Below are 16,171 nucleotides of genomic sequence, written 5' to 3' on the forward strand. Positions count from 1 at the left end.
TTGTTAACTTAGCAGCAGCAGTTCAATGCAATACATAATCTAGCAGAGAGAAAAATAATAATAAATAAACAAGTAAATCAATTACATATATTGAATAGATTTTTAAAAATGTGCAAAAACAGAAATACTGTATGTTTTTAAAAAAGTGAGGTAGTGTCCAAAGCTTCAATATCCACTTAGGAATCAGATGGCAGAGGGGAAGAAGCCGTTCAATCGCTGAGTGTGTGCCTTCAGGCTTCTGTACCTCCTACCTGATGGTAACAGTGAGAAAGGGGCATGCCCTGGGTGTTAGAAACATAGAAACAGCACAATACAGGCCCTTTGGCTCCCAAAGCTGTGCTGAATATGTCCTTACCTTAGAACTACCAAGGCTTACCCATAGCCCTCTATTTTTCTAAGCTCCATGCATCCATCCAGGAGTCTCTTAAAAGACCCTATCGTGTCCGCCTCCACCACCACCGCCCGCAGCCCATTCCACGCACTCACCACCCTCTGAGGAAAATACTTACCCCTGACATCTCTGTACCTACTTACAAGCACCTTAAAACTATGCCCTCTCGTGCTAGCCATTTCAGCCCTGGGAAAAAGCCTCTGACTATCCACAGGATCAATGCCTCTCATCATCTTATACACCTCTATCAGGTCACCTCTCATCCTCCATCGCTCCAATGAGAAAAGGCCGAGCTTACTCAACCTATCCTCATAAGGCATGCTCCCCAATCCAGGCAACATCCTTGTAAATCTCCTCTGCACCCTTTCTATAGTTTCCACATCCTTCCTGTAGTGAGGCAACCAGAATTGAGCACGGTACTCCAAGTGGAGTCTGACCAGGGCCCTATATATTGTAGTTGCAACATTTACTCTCGGCTCTTAAACTGAATCCCACGATTGATGAAGGCCAATGCTCCGTATGCCTTCTTAACCACAGAGCCAACCTGCGTAGCAGCTTTGAGTGTCCTATGGACTCAGACCGCAAGATCCCTCTTAGAGGTCCTTAATAATGGATGCTGCCTTTCTGAGACACTGCTCCCTAAAGGTGTCCTGGGTACTTTGTAGGCTAATACCCAAGGTGGAGCTGACAAGTTTACAACCTTCTGCAGCTTATTTTGGTCCTGTGCAGTAGCCCCTCCATACCAGGCAGTGATGCAGCCTGTCAGAATGCTCTCCACAGTACAACTATGGAAGTTTTTTAGTGTATTTGTTGACACGCCAAATCTCTTCAAACTCCTAATAAAGTATAGCCGCTGTCTTGCGTTGTTTATAACTACTTCAGTATGTTGGGACCAAGTTAGATCCTCAGAGATCTTGACATCCAGGCAGCCAGGAACTTGAAGCTGCTCACTCTTTCCACTCTATGAGGATTGGTATGTGTTCCTTTGTCTTACCCTTCCTGAAGTCCACAATCAGCTCTTTTGTCTTACTGACGTTGAGTGCCATGTTATTGCTGCAGCACCATTCCACTAGTTGGCATATCTCATTTCTGTACGCCCTCTTGTCACCACCTGAGATTCTATCAACAATGGTTGTATCGTCAGCAAACTTATAGATGGTATTTGAGTTATGCCTAGCCACACAGTTATGTGTATATAGAGAGTAGAGCAGTGGGCTAAGCACACACCCCTGAGGTGCGCCAGCATTGATTGTCAGCAAGGAGAATATGTTATCACAAATCCGCATAGATTGTGGCCTTCCGGTTAGGAAGTCGGGGAATAATAATAACAATAATAACTTGAGGACTAATAATAACATAAGTCAAAGTCAGCATGATTTCTGTAAAGGGGAATCTTGCCTGACAAATCTGTTAGAGTTCTTGGAGGAAGTACAAAGCAGGATGGACAGAGAAGAAGTAGTGGATATCTGTACTTGGACTTTCAGAGGCATTTGATAACATGCCACACATGGGGTTGCGTAACATGATAAAATCCCATGGTCTTACATGAAAGATACTGGCAATATTAGAAGAATGGCTGAAAAGCAGGAGGCAGCAAGTGGGAACAAAGGGGGCCTTTTCTGGTTGGCTGCCAGTGACTAGTGGTGTTCTTCAGGGATTGGGACCCCTACTTTTCACGTTGCGTGTCAGAGATTTAGATAATGGAATTGATGGCTTTGTGACAAAGTTTGCAGATAATATGAAGATAGGTGGAGGGATAGATAGTGCTGAGGAAGCAATGCAGTTACAGAAGGACTTAGACAAATTAGAAGAATGGGCAAAAAAGTGGTAGAATGAATACAGTGTTGGGAAATGATTGATAATGCATTTTGGTAAAAGGAACAAAAGGGCACACTGTTATCTAAATGGGGAGAAAATTCAAACATCAGAGGTGCAAAGGGACTTAGGAGTCCTCATGCAAGATTCCCAGAAGGTTAATTTACAGGTTGAGTCTATGGTAAGGAAGGCAAATGCAATGTTCGCATTCATTTCAAGGAGAATAGAATATAAAAACAAGGATATAATGCTGAGGCTTTATAAGACACTAGTCAGGCTGCACTTGGAGTATTGTCAACAGTTTTGGGCCCCATATCTCAGACAGGATGTCACTGGAAAGAGTCCAGAGGAGGTTTATGAGGATGATTATGAGGAGGTTTATGTAGTTAAGCCTACAAGAGGAGAAACTGTATTTGATTTGGTATTGAGAAATGAACCTGATCAGGTGTCAGATCTCTCAGTGGGAGAGCATTGTGGAGATAGTGATCATAATTCTATCTCCTTTACAGAAGCATTGGAGAGAGATAGGAACAGACAAGTTAGAAACGCGTTTAATTGGAGGAAGGGGAATTATGAGGCTATCAGGCAGGAAATTGGAAGCTTAAATTGGAAACAGATGTTCTCAGGGAAAAGTACGGAAGAAATGTGGCAAATGTTCAGGGGATATTTGTGTGGAGTTCTGCATAGGTACGTTCCCATGAGACAGAGAAGTTATGGTAGGGTACAGGAGCCATGGTGTACGAAGGATGTAATAAATCTAGTCAAGAAGAAAAGAAAAGCTTACAAAAGGTTCAGAGAGCTAAGTAATGTTAGAGATCTAGAAGATTATAAGGCTAATAGGAAGGAGTTTAAGAAGGAAATTAGGAGAGCCAGAAGGGGCCATGAGAAGGCCTTGGTGGGCAGGATTAAGGAAAACCTCAAGGCATTCTACAAGTATGTCAAGAGCAAGAGGATAAGATGTGAAAGAATAGGACCTATCAAGTGTGACAGTGGGAAAGTGTGTATGGAACCGGAGGAAATAGCAGAGGTACTTTATGAATACTCTATTTCAGTATTCACTATGGAAAAGGATCTTGGTAATTGTCGTCAAGACTTGCAGCAGACTGAAAAGCTTGAGCATGTAGATATTAAGAAAGAGGATGTGCTGGAGCTTTTGGAAAGCGTCAAGTTGGATAAGTCACTGGGACCGGATGAGGTGTACCCCAGGCTACTGTGGGAGGCGAGGGAGGAGATTGCTGAGCCTCTGGCGATGATCTTTGCATCATCAATGGGGACGGGAGAGGTTCCGGAGGATTAAAGGGTTGCGGATGTTGTTCCTTTATTCAAGAAAGGGAGGAGAGATAGCCCAGGAAATTATAGATCAGTGAGTCTTACCTAAGTTGATGGAGAAAATCCTGATGGGCAGGATTTATGAACATTTGGAGAGGTATAATATGATTAGGAATAGTCAGCATGGCTTTTTCAAGGGCAGGTTGTGCCTTACGAGCCCGACTGGATTTTTTGAGGATGTGACTAAACACATTGATGAAGGAAGATCAGTAGATGTAGTGTATATGGATTTCAGCAAGGCATTTGATAAGATACCCCATGCAAGGCTTATTGAGAAAGTAAGGAGGCATGGGATCCAAGGGGATATTGCTTTGTGGATCTAGAACTGGCTTGCCACAGAAGGTAAAGAGTGGTTGTAGACGGGTCATATTCTGCATGGAGGTCTGTCACCAGTGGAGTGCCTCAGGGATCTGTTCTGGGACCTTTACTCTTTGTGATTTTTATAAATGACCTGGATAAGGAAGTGGAGGGATGGATTAGTAAGTTTGCTGATGACACAAAGGTTGGAGGTGTTGTGGATAGTGTGGAGGGCTGTCAGAGGTTACAGCGGGGTATTGATAGGATGCAAAACTGGGCTGAGAAGTGGCAGATGAAGTTCAACCCAGGTAAGTGTGAAGTGGTACATTTTGGTAGGTCAAATATGATGGCAGAATATAATATTAATTGTAAGACTCTTGGCAGGGTGGACGATCAGAGGGATCTTGGGGTCCAAGTCCATAGGACGCTCAAAGCAGCTGTGCAGGTTGACTCTGTGGTTAAGAAGGTGTACGGTGTATCGGCCTTCATCAATCGTGGAATTGAACTTAGGAGCTGAGAGGTAATGTTGCAGCTATATAGGACCCTGGTCAGACCCCACTTGGAGTACTGTGCTCAGTTCTGGTCGCCTCACTACAGGAAGGATGTGGAAGCCGTAGAAAGGGTGCAGAGGAAATTTACAAGGATGTTGTCTGGATTGGGGAGCATGCCTCATGAGCATAGGTTGAGCGAACTTGGCCTTTTCTCCTTAGAGCCATGGAGGATGAGAGGTGACCTGATAGAGGTGTATAAGATCAGCGATCCCCAACCACCGGACCACAAAGCACATGCTACTGGGCCGCAAGGAAACGATATGATTTGGCGATATGTTGGCTGCACCTTTCCTCATTCCCTGTCACGCCCACTGTTGAGCTTGAACGCATGCGAGGTCATTACCCGCACGTCATCCATGTCAGCGCGGGAAGAAGATCAACTCCTCGAGCTTACAAATGACGACGGGCTGAAAAGTATGTTTGTCATAACATCTCTGCTGGCATTCTGGATCAAAGTCAAGGTTAAATATCCTGAGGTAGCCACGAAAGCACTGAAAACGTTGCTTCCATTTCCAACATATCTCTGCAATGAATGCAACGAAAACTAAATCGCAGAATAGACTGGACATAAGGAACCCCCTTCGAGTATCGCTGTCTCCCATCACCCCTCGACGGGACCGTCTTCTTGCAGGAAAACAAGCCCAGGGCTCCCACTGATTCAGCGATATTGGTGTGTTGCAATGATTTTATATGTTCATACGGGGAAAATATGTGCTGTATGTTTAATATCCAAATGTTATTTAAAATGTTATGATGCTATTGACTTATAAGTGACTTATATAACCATACAACAATTACAGCACGGAATCAGGCCATCTCAGCCCTTCTAGTCCATGCCGAATGCTACTCTCACCTAGTCCCACCGACCTGCACTCAGCCCATAACCCTCCATTCCTTCCTGTCCATATACCTGTCCAATTTTTCTTTAAATGATAATATCGAACCTGCCTCTACTACTTCTACTGAAAGTTTGTTAAACACTTGCTTCAAGCTCCCCTGTCCTCCCCTGATAATTGAGTTATCACTATATTCATGCGAGGAAAATATGCCTTGTGTGTTTAATATTAAATTCGTTAGATAAACTCTTTTAGAAACGAAATTGAGTGTATTAACCACTTATCACCTATATTCCGGTCGTGATTAACACCCCCCCCCCAAACGAACGGAATCACCAAGAACGATTTGCAGAAAAAAAATCGGCAGGTACACACGTGCGCAGGTCACACATGCGCACTGGTGCCCACGCAAGGCTTCATGGTCATTGTAGTCTTTCTCTGGGTAAACACAACGTATTTGATTGCTACTCTTGTCTGTTGGCAACCCTACCCCCTCGAGTTGGCCGGTCTGCAAGAATATTGTCAATAATAAACCGGTCCGCGTAGCAAAAAAGGTTGGGGACCCCTACATAAGATGATGAGAGGTATTGATCCTGTGGATAGTCAGAGACTTTTTCCCAGAGATGAAATGGTTGCACAAGAGGACACAGGTTTAAGGTGCTGGGGAAGTAGGTACAGAGGAGGTGTCAGGAGTATGTTTTTTACTCAGAGAATGGTGAGTGCGTGAAATGGGCTACCAGCAACAGCGGTGGAGGCGGATACGATAGGGTTTTTTAAGAGACTTTTGGATAAGTACATGGAGCTTAGAAAAATAGAGGGCTATAGGTAAGCCTAGTATTTTCTAAGGTAGGGACATGTTCGGCACAACTTTGTGGGCCGAAGGACCTGTATTATGCTGTAGGTTTTCTATGTTTCTATGATTCTAGGGATGAAGGGATTAACATATGAGGAGGGTTTGACCGCTTTCGGTCTGTACTCATTGGATTTTAGAAGAATGCAGGGGGATCTCATTGAAACCTACCAAAATTGAAAGGTAAGCACAAAATACTCTGCAGATGCTGGGGTCAAAGCAACACTCACAACACGCTGGAGGAACTCAGCAGTTCAGGCAGCATCCGTGGAAACGATCAGTCAACGTTTCGGGCCGGAACCCTTCGTCAGGACTGAAGAGGGAAGAGGGAGAGGCCCTGTAAAGAAGGTGCGGGGAGGGTGGGAAGGAGAAGGCTGGTAGGTTCCAGGTGAAAAACCAGTCAGGGGAAAGATAAGGGGGTGGGGGAGGGGATAGGCAGGAGAGGTGAAGAATGAATAGGGGAAAGCACAATGGGTAGTAGAAGGAGGCGGAACCTTGAGGGAGGTAGTAGGCAGCTGGGGGAGGGGGCAGAGTGAAATTGGGATAGGGGGAGGGAATTACCGGAAGTTGGAGAATTCAGTGTTCATACCAAGGGGTTGGAGACTACCTAGACGGTATATGAGGTGTTGCCCCTTGGTATGAACACTGAATTCTCCAACTTCCGGTAATTCCCTCCCCCTATCCCAATTTCACTCTGCCCCCTCCCCCAGCTGCCTACTACCTCCCTCATGGTTCCGCCTCCTTCTACTACCCATTGTGCTTTCCCCTATTCCTTCTTCACCTCTCCTGCCTATCCCCTCCCCCACCCCCTTATCTTTCCCCTGACTGGTTTTTCACCTGGAACCTACCAGCCTTCTCCTTCCCACCCTCCCCCCACCTTCTTTAGAGGGCCTCTGCCCCTTCCCTCTTCAGTCCTGACGAAGGGTTCCGGCCCGAAACGTTGACTGATCGTTTCCACGGATGCTGCCCGACCTGCTGAGTTTCTCCAGCGTGTTGTAAATGTTGAAAGGACTGGATAACATGGATGTGGAGAGGATGTTTCCTGTGGTGGGGGTGTCCAGAACTAGAGGGCACAGCCTCAAAATTGAGCGGTGACTCTTTAGAACAGGGGTAAGGAGGAATTTTTTTTAGCCAGAGAATAGTGAATCTGTTGGATGTTTTGGAACAGACAGCTGTGGAGGCTAAGACTGTGGATATATTTAAAGTGAAAATTGACAGTTTCCTGATTGGTCAGAGCATCAAAGGTTATGGTGAGAAGACAGGTATATGGGGTTGAATGGGATCCAGGATCAACCATGATGGAACAGTGGAACAGACTTGATGAGCTCAATGCCTAATTCTGCTCCTATATCTTATGGTCTTATAACTATGCTCCTAAATTCAATTGAGTTCAATAAAATAACACAGGCAATGCACAACAGAAACACATTGGCATTTGGTGCCTAGCTAATATACAGGTATTATTTTTGGCTGCTAGACTTCATATCTCTGTCTCTGTCCTAATAGTGTGAATTTGCAAATTGAGGATTCATAATCTTAAGGATCTGTGGCATAATAGCAAAGTATTCATAAATCAAATGTCTTCTAAATTGAGGAATACCCTGTGTAACATGCTACATTCAGTAACAGACAGCAATTTAAACAATTTCTTCAGTCACTCATCACGTGGCAGATTTTATGCATGTCATTTTAACTTCAGAATTAGTTGGTTTGGTTTGGTAAAAAGTTAAATGTTTAAATTCTTAAACAGACCCGTGTTGTCTCAAACCGTACCTACCTTTGGTTGTAACAGAAGGTGAACAAGTAGCAGTTGACTAACATGCACTCAAAAGGGAGGGTAGGTAATTAAAATCTTTAAAGGGAGGTTGCATGCCTTCATGTTAACAATTTTAGGCTGGGTTGGCTGAGCTTTGGGAAACACAGTAGATAATAGAACAAAAAGCCTGCATTAGAATCCCAAATACATTTTAGACCAAGAGAAGTAGATTTCTTCCACCTCTACAATCTCATCTGACCATCTTCCACCACGCCCCCATGCCGGGACTTGCCTCTCTCTGTGTTGTCACTCTACTCATGATGCTCAGTAAGCCTACCTGTTTCTGAGCTACAGTCTGTTCCAAATCCTTCCTCAGCCGATGGGCAACCAAGCCTTTCAGTTTGACAGGGTTCATGGCAGGGAATGTACTAGTTAAACAAATCCATAAACTCATCAATCAGCATTCAAGGAAACCCTTGTTTCCAGATTTCCCCACTGTAGTTCCTGCCTCTAGCTGTAATACCTGTTCTGGGGCATATGAGGGACCAGCACTGTGTTCTGAAATGAAAGCAGGCCATTTTAGAGCTTTGATATCTCTTTAATTACATATTGTTCATTTGAACATGTTGTTGTTAGGTAGAATGCTCAATTGCAGAAAACAGATGATATCGTATTGAGATGCAATGCCATTTGGTGAAACAAAAATTTTAAAGTTAAACAATCATTAGTCCTTTCTTTCCATTTGTATTATTTTTGTATTGAGAAGATAATGCAAAACCTTTAAACTATCTCCAACACCGCATGTTGATTTTCATTATCTTGAATATGACTGTACTCTATTGCAGAGTGTAGATCATTACAAAGTACAGACTGCTGTTCTTGATAACAGCTTGTTTTTTCTGCTATGAAGTGATAAATCATCTGGTTCCCTTGTGCACAGCTTGTCTATGATTGAAGACACAGTTTCGTGCTTTTACAAAGCATGTAATTGAGTAGCAAAATGTTATCTCTATTGGCACCTACATGACTATTCACCATTTGGTTTTGTGTCATGGCAGGTTTACATCCGGATCAAAGATGATGAATGGAATGTGTACAGAAGATATACTGAATTCAGAGCACTACACAATAGACTACGGACCAAATTCCCTACAGTGAACACTTTTCATTTCCCACCGAAAAAAGCAATTGGAAACAAGGTACTTAATAGATTTTGTGGAAATGTGCACATTTTGCCATTATGAAAAGGACATTGCTGATTTTCTAATTTTTGAAATATCATTAATGTATATCTGCTCCCATTGTAACTTTTCCAATATAGCCTAAACTGTATATTGAACTCAAAGGTGCAGCAAACTTAGGTGGAAATGAGACTAACTGACCAAATGGAAATAGAGAGATAATTGCTTGCTATAAAAATTATCTTTGAATGCTGACTTGGTGTACTACCTTCTGCTTCTTGAAGACTTGAACATTCAAACTTTCATTTTCATTTTGCCAAGAAACTGTCCACCTTGATGCATTTCAAATCATAGTCGGGGTCTTTAATCAAGCTTGCTTGAAGAAATCTCTGTCCAATTATTATTCATATAACCTGCAGCACTGGGGGTTCTAGACCACTGCTATACTATGATTAGGAGTGCCTACCATTTCATGCCTGGACCCCATTTCGGAAATCTGATCATTTGGCTGTGCTTCTCCTGCCTGCATACAAGTAGAGGCCAAAGAGCAAGTTTCCAGAGATAAGGACAACAAAGAAGTAATTGCATGAGGCAGAGGAGTGGCTACAGGATTGCTTTGAGTTGGTGGACTGAGTCGTGTTCAAGGACTCGTCAGAGGATCTGAATGAAAACATCACAATTGTCACAGACTTTATTAAAACAGACACAGACAAGGGTGTCCCCACAAAATCATTCAGTCTTCTCCAACCAGAAGCCCTAAATGAACAATGAGATCCACAATCTGCTGAGGGCCAGATCTTTCTTGGCTACCAAGATACAAGAGGTCCAGGTACCATCTTTGGAAAGCCATCTCATGTGCAAAGTGACAATTCAGGACCAATCCTGGGTCACTGGGGGATGCACAACAGCTGTAGCAGAGCTTAAATCCTATCACCTCTTACAATGTGAAAACAAGCAACCTACTGTAGGTGACAACAAGGCTTCACTCCCAGATGAGCTCAATGCCTTCTGTGTTTGTTTTGGCCATCAAAACATGGAGGAGCCTTCACAATCTCCTACAGCCCCTAATAACCCTGTGATTTCAGTCTCCGAGGCTGATCTGAGAGCACGCTTCAGGAAGGTGAACCCAATGGAAAGCATCTGGCCCAGATGGGGTACCTGGAAGAGTACTAAAGATCTGTGTTGATCAACAGGCTGGAATGTTCACTGGTATCTTTAACCTCGTGTTTGGCAGCCTTCAGTTATACCAGTTGCTAAGAAGAATGTGATAACCTGTCTCAATAACTATCATCCAGTAGCAATTATGTCCACTGTGATGAAATACTTTGAGAGGTTTGTGATGAAACATATCAACTCCTGTCTAAGAAGCGACCTGGCTCTGCTCCAGGTCCACAGTAGATGCAATTTCATTGGCTCTTCACTCAACTTTGACCTACTTTGATTGGTGTGCTGTTTGGAGTAGTACTTGCAGGCAGTGTTATTCCATTTGTCTCCCTTATCCTGTCTTGTTACAGATGCCTCAACATTTGGGAGTTGATGTTGAAAAAAGACAAATTGCTGTAATTCATTTTCTAGATATGTACAATTTATGGCAGGAATGGGAATAAGTTCCAAGGGCAGGAAGCCAATAAAGTGGATACTTGGTCCCCGAAAGTATAAACTTCTTGAGTGTTGTTGGATTCAGGACATAACAGTCCTGAATTGTAGGTGTTGGCTGAAATTATTTATGCCTTTTGCAATAGGCAGATGTCTTTAGATTCAATCTCTTTCTTATCTTAAAATAGTAGAGCTACAGATATGAGACTATTCAAAACTGGTCTAAATAACTAGTTGCAATCAATTTGCCTAAACACCTGCTGATTTTGCATCCAAGTTTATATTATCAAATTCCTCTAAGTTTCCTTGTCAGTAAGTTGTCTAAGCAAACTCCTGTGATGTCCATTACCACCTCAGTCCCGTGATCTTTTAACCTCTGTGCCTTGATAATATATTCCATATATAGCTTAATTTCCTTACTACCTGCTTCCCACTCTGTTTCTCGGGATTTATTTACTCTTTCTCTTAGCCATGCAGGGATAATTACTTAGTGACAGGAAAGAACTGTACGTCTTTATGGTCTTACTACTTCTGAACAATGAAACTCCTTCAATCCCAGACTGCAAAGTAATTTAATTATCACGTATTTTGATAATAGCTTAAAATCTTGAAGCATCATGTCACTATATTTCCAAAGGAAAGTTAAATACTTATTTTACCTACTGTTCCTTTCCTTTTCATTTTTATATTGTTTGGTGCCTACCTTGGAACTTCTACAATTAAGTATCTATCTTGCTGCACCATTTCCTGAGCAATATACACCTTTTTACATACTTGAGCATTCTATTGAAATATTGTTACAAATATTGGGAATACTGTCTTGAATGTAATCCATAATTACCTAATTATAATTACCATAATTATCATGAGCAAAGCAATCCAAAAATGCATTAATTCATTGATCGGAAGAAATAAAAGATTGGGGGTATCATGGTGGAATCCAAATCTAAAGGTGCCAGTGACTGAAAGCATAACATGGATCATTGTTCTGAGTATTCCTGACTGTCTGAATCATCCCTTGACGGTGGCATAACATAAATCCACCGAAGTGTCCTCAGTGTCAAGAGGTCCGAAAGAGAGGTAAAGGCATCAAAGGTTACGGGGAGGATGCTGGAGAATGGGGTTGAAAGGGAAAATAAATCAGCCATGACGGAATGGCAGTGCAGACACGATGGGCCGAATGGCATAATTCTGTTGCTCTGTCTTATGGTTTTATGGGCCTTCTACTCGTCAAGAACTGGAAGGTTGCTGTTCCAATCAATTCTATTGTTGGAGAAGGTGGGGTCAAGTAGGTTATTCCTTGTTTGTTTTTACATTTCCCACATTTGGCAGCTATGCCATTCAGGACTTGCTAGACCAGTGATGAAGTTAACAAGCCACTTCATGATTAATCATTTTAGCTATAGCAAGGGTGAACTTTTGCTTTCTAGCCATTATTAGGTTTTCTTTCAAATGTCAAGGGGCTTGTATTCATTGGAGATGGTGGTAATTGTCCTCAGATTCCTTGGGCCATGTTTGATCCAGACTCCAAGTTGTCTCACTAGGTTAATGTTGGGAATTCCCAAGGCTATTCACTTATAACTGTTTACCACTCTTGCGGGTTTGAGCTTCTTTTGGAATGTACCCAGATAGTTCCTAGCAGAGTTGAAATCATCAGCTGAAAGATGCAATTCTCTGGTTGCCGCATCAGTCGTTAAGTCCATGGAACACGTTTTTAAGTTAAGCACAAGTCCCCAGAAGTGCAAGTGGAGATTATTATAAGGTTGCCTGTGGTGCATCTAATTGAAGGTGATCAAGTCTTATGGTCTTATACAGACAGCTGTGCAGGCCAAGTCATTGGGTGTATTTAAGACGGAGGTTGATAGGTTCTTGGTTAATCAGGGCATCAGAGAGTTTTATTTGGGTTTTTTTTTAGCGCTAGAAATGGTTATGTCCTGACATGCGGGACAGAAGCAAGGTCGTATTGCGTATTCCAGCTAATGTGGGCCGGTTTAGCGAGCAGAGCGGCGGTCACCCCTGCTGAAATCCGGAGGAAAACACACAGAGGATGCAGAAGGGGATCAAAAAGTCGAGGAAGGAGGACCGGGTCGAGACAACAGAGACTTATGGAGAAGAGGAGTTCGGTGGGTAATACCGTTCCGCCTGACCGGAAGTGCACTGAGAGCGGTAAGCGTAAAGGAGTTGGGTGCTTACTGATCAGGTTAACAACAGGTGGTGCAATCCGGGTCATATTACGATCGAGGAACATGTTTGCAGACTGGATATTGAACTTTTTACTCTTGGACTTCGGCCACATTCCACCGTGATACAACACTTGGCGGCACGGGAGGTCGTTCCTGCCTGTGGCTATCGAACGTGCAGCTCCTCCCGTGAAGGGTCAGACACCCTGAGCCAATAGACTGGTCCTGGACTTATTTTCCATCTGGAATAGTTTGCATTTTGCTGTTTGATTGTTGGTGGTTTTTGTATTGCTATATTTACGCTCTATTCTTGGTTGGTGCGGCTGTAATGAAACCAAATTTCCCTCAGGATTATAAAGTATATCTATCTATCTATCTATCATTAAAGGTTACGAAGAGAAGGCAGAAGATTGGGTTGAGTCGGATAATAAATCAGCCATGATGGAATGGCGGGGCAGACTCAATGGGAAAAAATTGGCCTAATTCTGCTCCTATGTTTTATGGTCTTAAGTTTTCAAAAAACTAGTTGATTCTCAGGTCATTTCAATTTTTCTACAAGTCATTGTTATTGCAGTTTAAAGCAGATTGTCACCATTTTAAAGGACAAAGGAAGGTAATGGAGTGTGATTAAAAAGGGTTGGTTTCTTCAAAGTGATTTCACATCAGTGGTGTGTTGTGATGTTTACCTTATGCTGATGGAATGACCATGTGATCATTTTTCCATCATATTTGAAGGAAATATAAACATGATAATAATCTAATGGAAATTCATATGTACAAATAGAAAACAAGGTTAAAAAAGGACAAAACAATGTCATGTTGTTGGTTAAATGAAAAAGTAAAGCATTACTAAGATTCAATGAGGAAATTATTCCTGTGGTAAGTAATACAGGTGGACAGCAACAAATTGGATAATTATTTTTTCACACAGAAACATCTTTGATAAATCAACTTGTGAATCTTCTGAGGAGTATGTGATGTTGTTTTAATCCACGGCTCTGCTTTCTGTATATTTTTCTTGTTGCAATTAAGTTAAACATCAAATGAAATAGATATTCACCATCTGCACAGTTAATAGTGTGTACTTAATTGCATTACACCGCACTGTGGGATGACAAACTGTATATGGCACAGGGAAGGTGAGGAAGTGCGATCAATTAGGATAACCTGTTTGACAATTCACAAAAGATATGAATGATCAATTGATTCCGTACTATGTTCTAAAATTCTAATTCTGGATTTACTTTATTTCTAGACATGTTGAATAGGGAGACCCAAAGTGCTAAGAGGAAGTTTTAGCGGTATCCAATGGTTATATTTGCAGAGATTTATAATTGAAGGACCAGGCCTATTCTCATGGCCGAAAGGCTTCATTATTGTAGGAGGGGGTAATGGTGCTTGAGGGTGGTTGGGGTGTCGAACCTTTTTGCAAAGAAAACGTTTCCATTTTCAAGAATGTCTTTTTATGTAACTTGGCAATTAAATATAAAAATAAAAATCTCAGTCATACAGCCATTCTTTTAGCAAGACCATTTCTCATCAACCTGTTAACAATGCTGGAGTCACGACAGGTCAGTGACAGTTCTCCAGCTTTTGTGTTTCATCTTCTGTCATTCATCAGATGATTTAAATGCAGCCTGTGGCATCTTGACCTCAAATGCTGTTTGGAATACTGTAAACATTGACTGTATTTACAGCAGAATAATTACCTGAAGAATAACTTCTTAACTGTGTTATCAGCAATGATTTAATTTTTCATTCAGCCAATGGTGGGTCAACTGAATATAGTTTTGGCTACATTCCAGACATAAAATTGAAGACAGATTTTGGTACTGAGAAGCAGCTGGATAAAAAATTACAGTATGAAGTCTGGAATTAACACATAAATTATGAGTGTAGACATCTTGATTTAAGACTTAACTAAATCATGTTGATCTTTATAACTGTATTTAGGAAAATGCAATGGAGAGTGTTTAGTGGGAAATCTTTATGCAAGATCTAAAGTAAATCCATACAATGTCCAAAGTACATTTCTGTATCAAAATTTTAAAAAACTTACAAAATAAGCTAATCTTTTGTAACCTGAAATGATTATTTGCCCTTTGCTTTAACTCTCCCCTGCAGTATTAAGGAGATACACACCTATATTTAAATTGAAAAAAATACATTGGGGTGAAATTTTAATCTTGGTTACTTGTGCTGAATCACATCTATAATAATATAATAATAGCTTTACAGAGCACTTCAAAGTTCTAAGTAAATTTATTATCGAAATACATATATGTCACCATATACAACCCTGAGATTCATTTTTTGCAGACATACTCAATAAATCCAATAACCATAATATAATTAATGAAAGACTGCACTAACTGGGCATACAACCACTGTGCAAAAGACAATAAACTGCGTAAATACAAAAAGTAAGAAATAATAATAAACAAATAAGTAATAAATAATGAGAACATGAGATGAAGAGTCCTTGAAAGTGAGTCCATAGGTTGTGGAAACATTTCCATGATGAAGCAAGTGAAGTTGAGTGAAGTTATCCCCTTTGGTTCAAGAGCCTGATGGTTGAGGGTTAATAACTGATCCTGAAACTGGTGGTGTGGGTCATGAAGCTCCTCTACCTTATTTCCTTATGGCAGTAGTGAGAAGAGAGCATGGTCTGTATGGTAGGGGTCCTTGATGATAGATACTGCTTTCCTGCGATAGTGATCTGTGTGGATGTACTCAATGGTTGGGAGGGCTTTATTCATGACGGACTGGTTTATTTTTCTTTTTGGCGGCTTTTCTGTTGCACGTTTCGATGGAGGTATGGCATTTAAAGCTAAACTTTATCTTTAAAGTGCTTAAAGATAATGTATCATAAAGTCATAGAAAAGCACAGCATAGAAGCAGGCCTTTTGACCCATCTAGTCCATGCCAAACCATTTAAACTCTATAGTCCCAATTACCTGCACCCGACCATTGCCCTCCATACCACTGCCATCCATGTACCTATCCCAACTTCACTTAAACATTCAAATCGAACTTTCTGGCACCACTTAAGCTGGCAGCTCATTCTGCACTCTCATCACCCTCTGAATGAAGAACTTTTCACCTATCATCCTTAAACCCTGATCTCTAGTTGTATTCCCATCCAAACTCAGTGGAAAAAGCCTGCTTGCATTTACCCTATCTATACCCCTCATAATTTTGTATACCTCTATCAAATCTCCCCTTAAAGATTCCAAGGAATAAAGCCCTAAACTGTTCAGTCTTTCTTTATAACTCAGGTCCTTCAGCCCTGGCAACATCCTTGTAAATTTTTTCAGTACTCTTTCAACCTATCAGTTTAATTACTGCTGGGAGGTTATAGGTAAAAAGTTTTTTTTTTGAAGACTGAT

General features: G+C 41.6%; 1 protein-coding gene across 2 annotated transcripts in view; it reads left to right on the forward strand.

The window, feature by feature from the left end:
• snx29 (sorting nexin 29) overlaps positions 1–16,171 on the forward strand; it is a 548,890-nt gene that overhangs the window by 442,715 nt on the left and 90,004 nt on the right. For both annotated transcript variants that reach the window (XM_072268842.1, XM_072268844.1), the window contains one exon: positions 8,884–9,024. In XM_072268842.1, coding sequence (XP_072124943.1) covers positions 8,884–9,024 — 141 coding nt within the window. The remainder of the gene's footprint in view (positions 1–8,883; positions 9,025–16,171) is intronic.

The sequence above is a fragment of the Mobula birostris genome, chromosome 9, assembly GCF_030028105.1.
Source record: "Mobula birostris isolate sMobBir1 chromosome 9, sMobBir1.hap1, whole genome shotgun sequence".
Lineage (NCBI taxonomy): Eukaryota > Metazoa > Chordata > Chondrichthyes > Myliobatiformes > Myliobatidae > Mobula > Mobula birostris.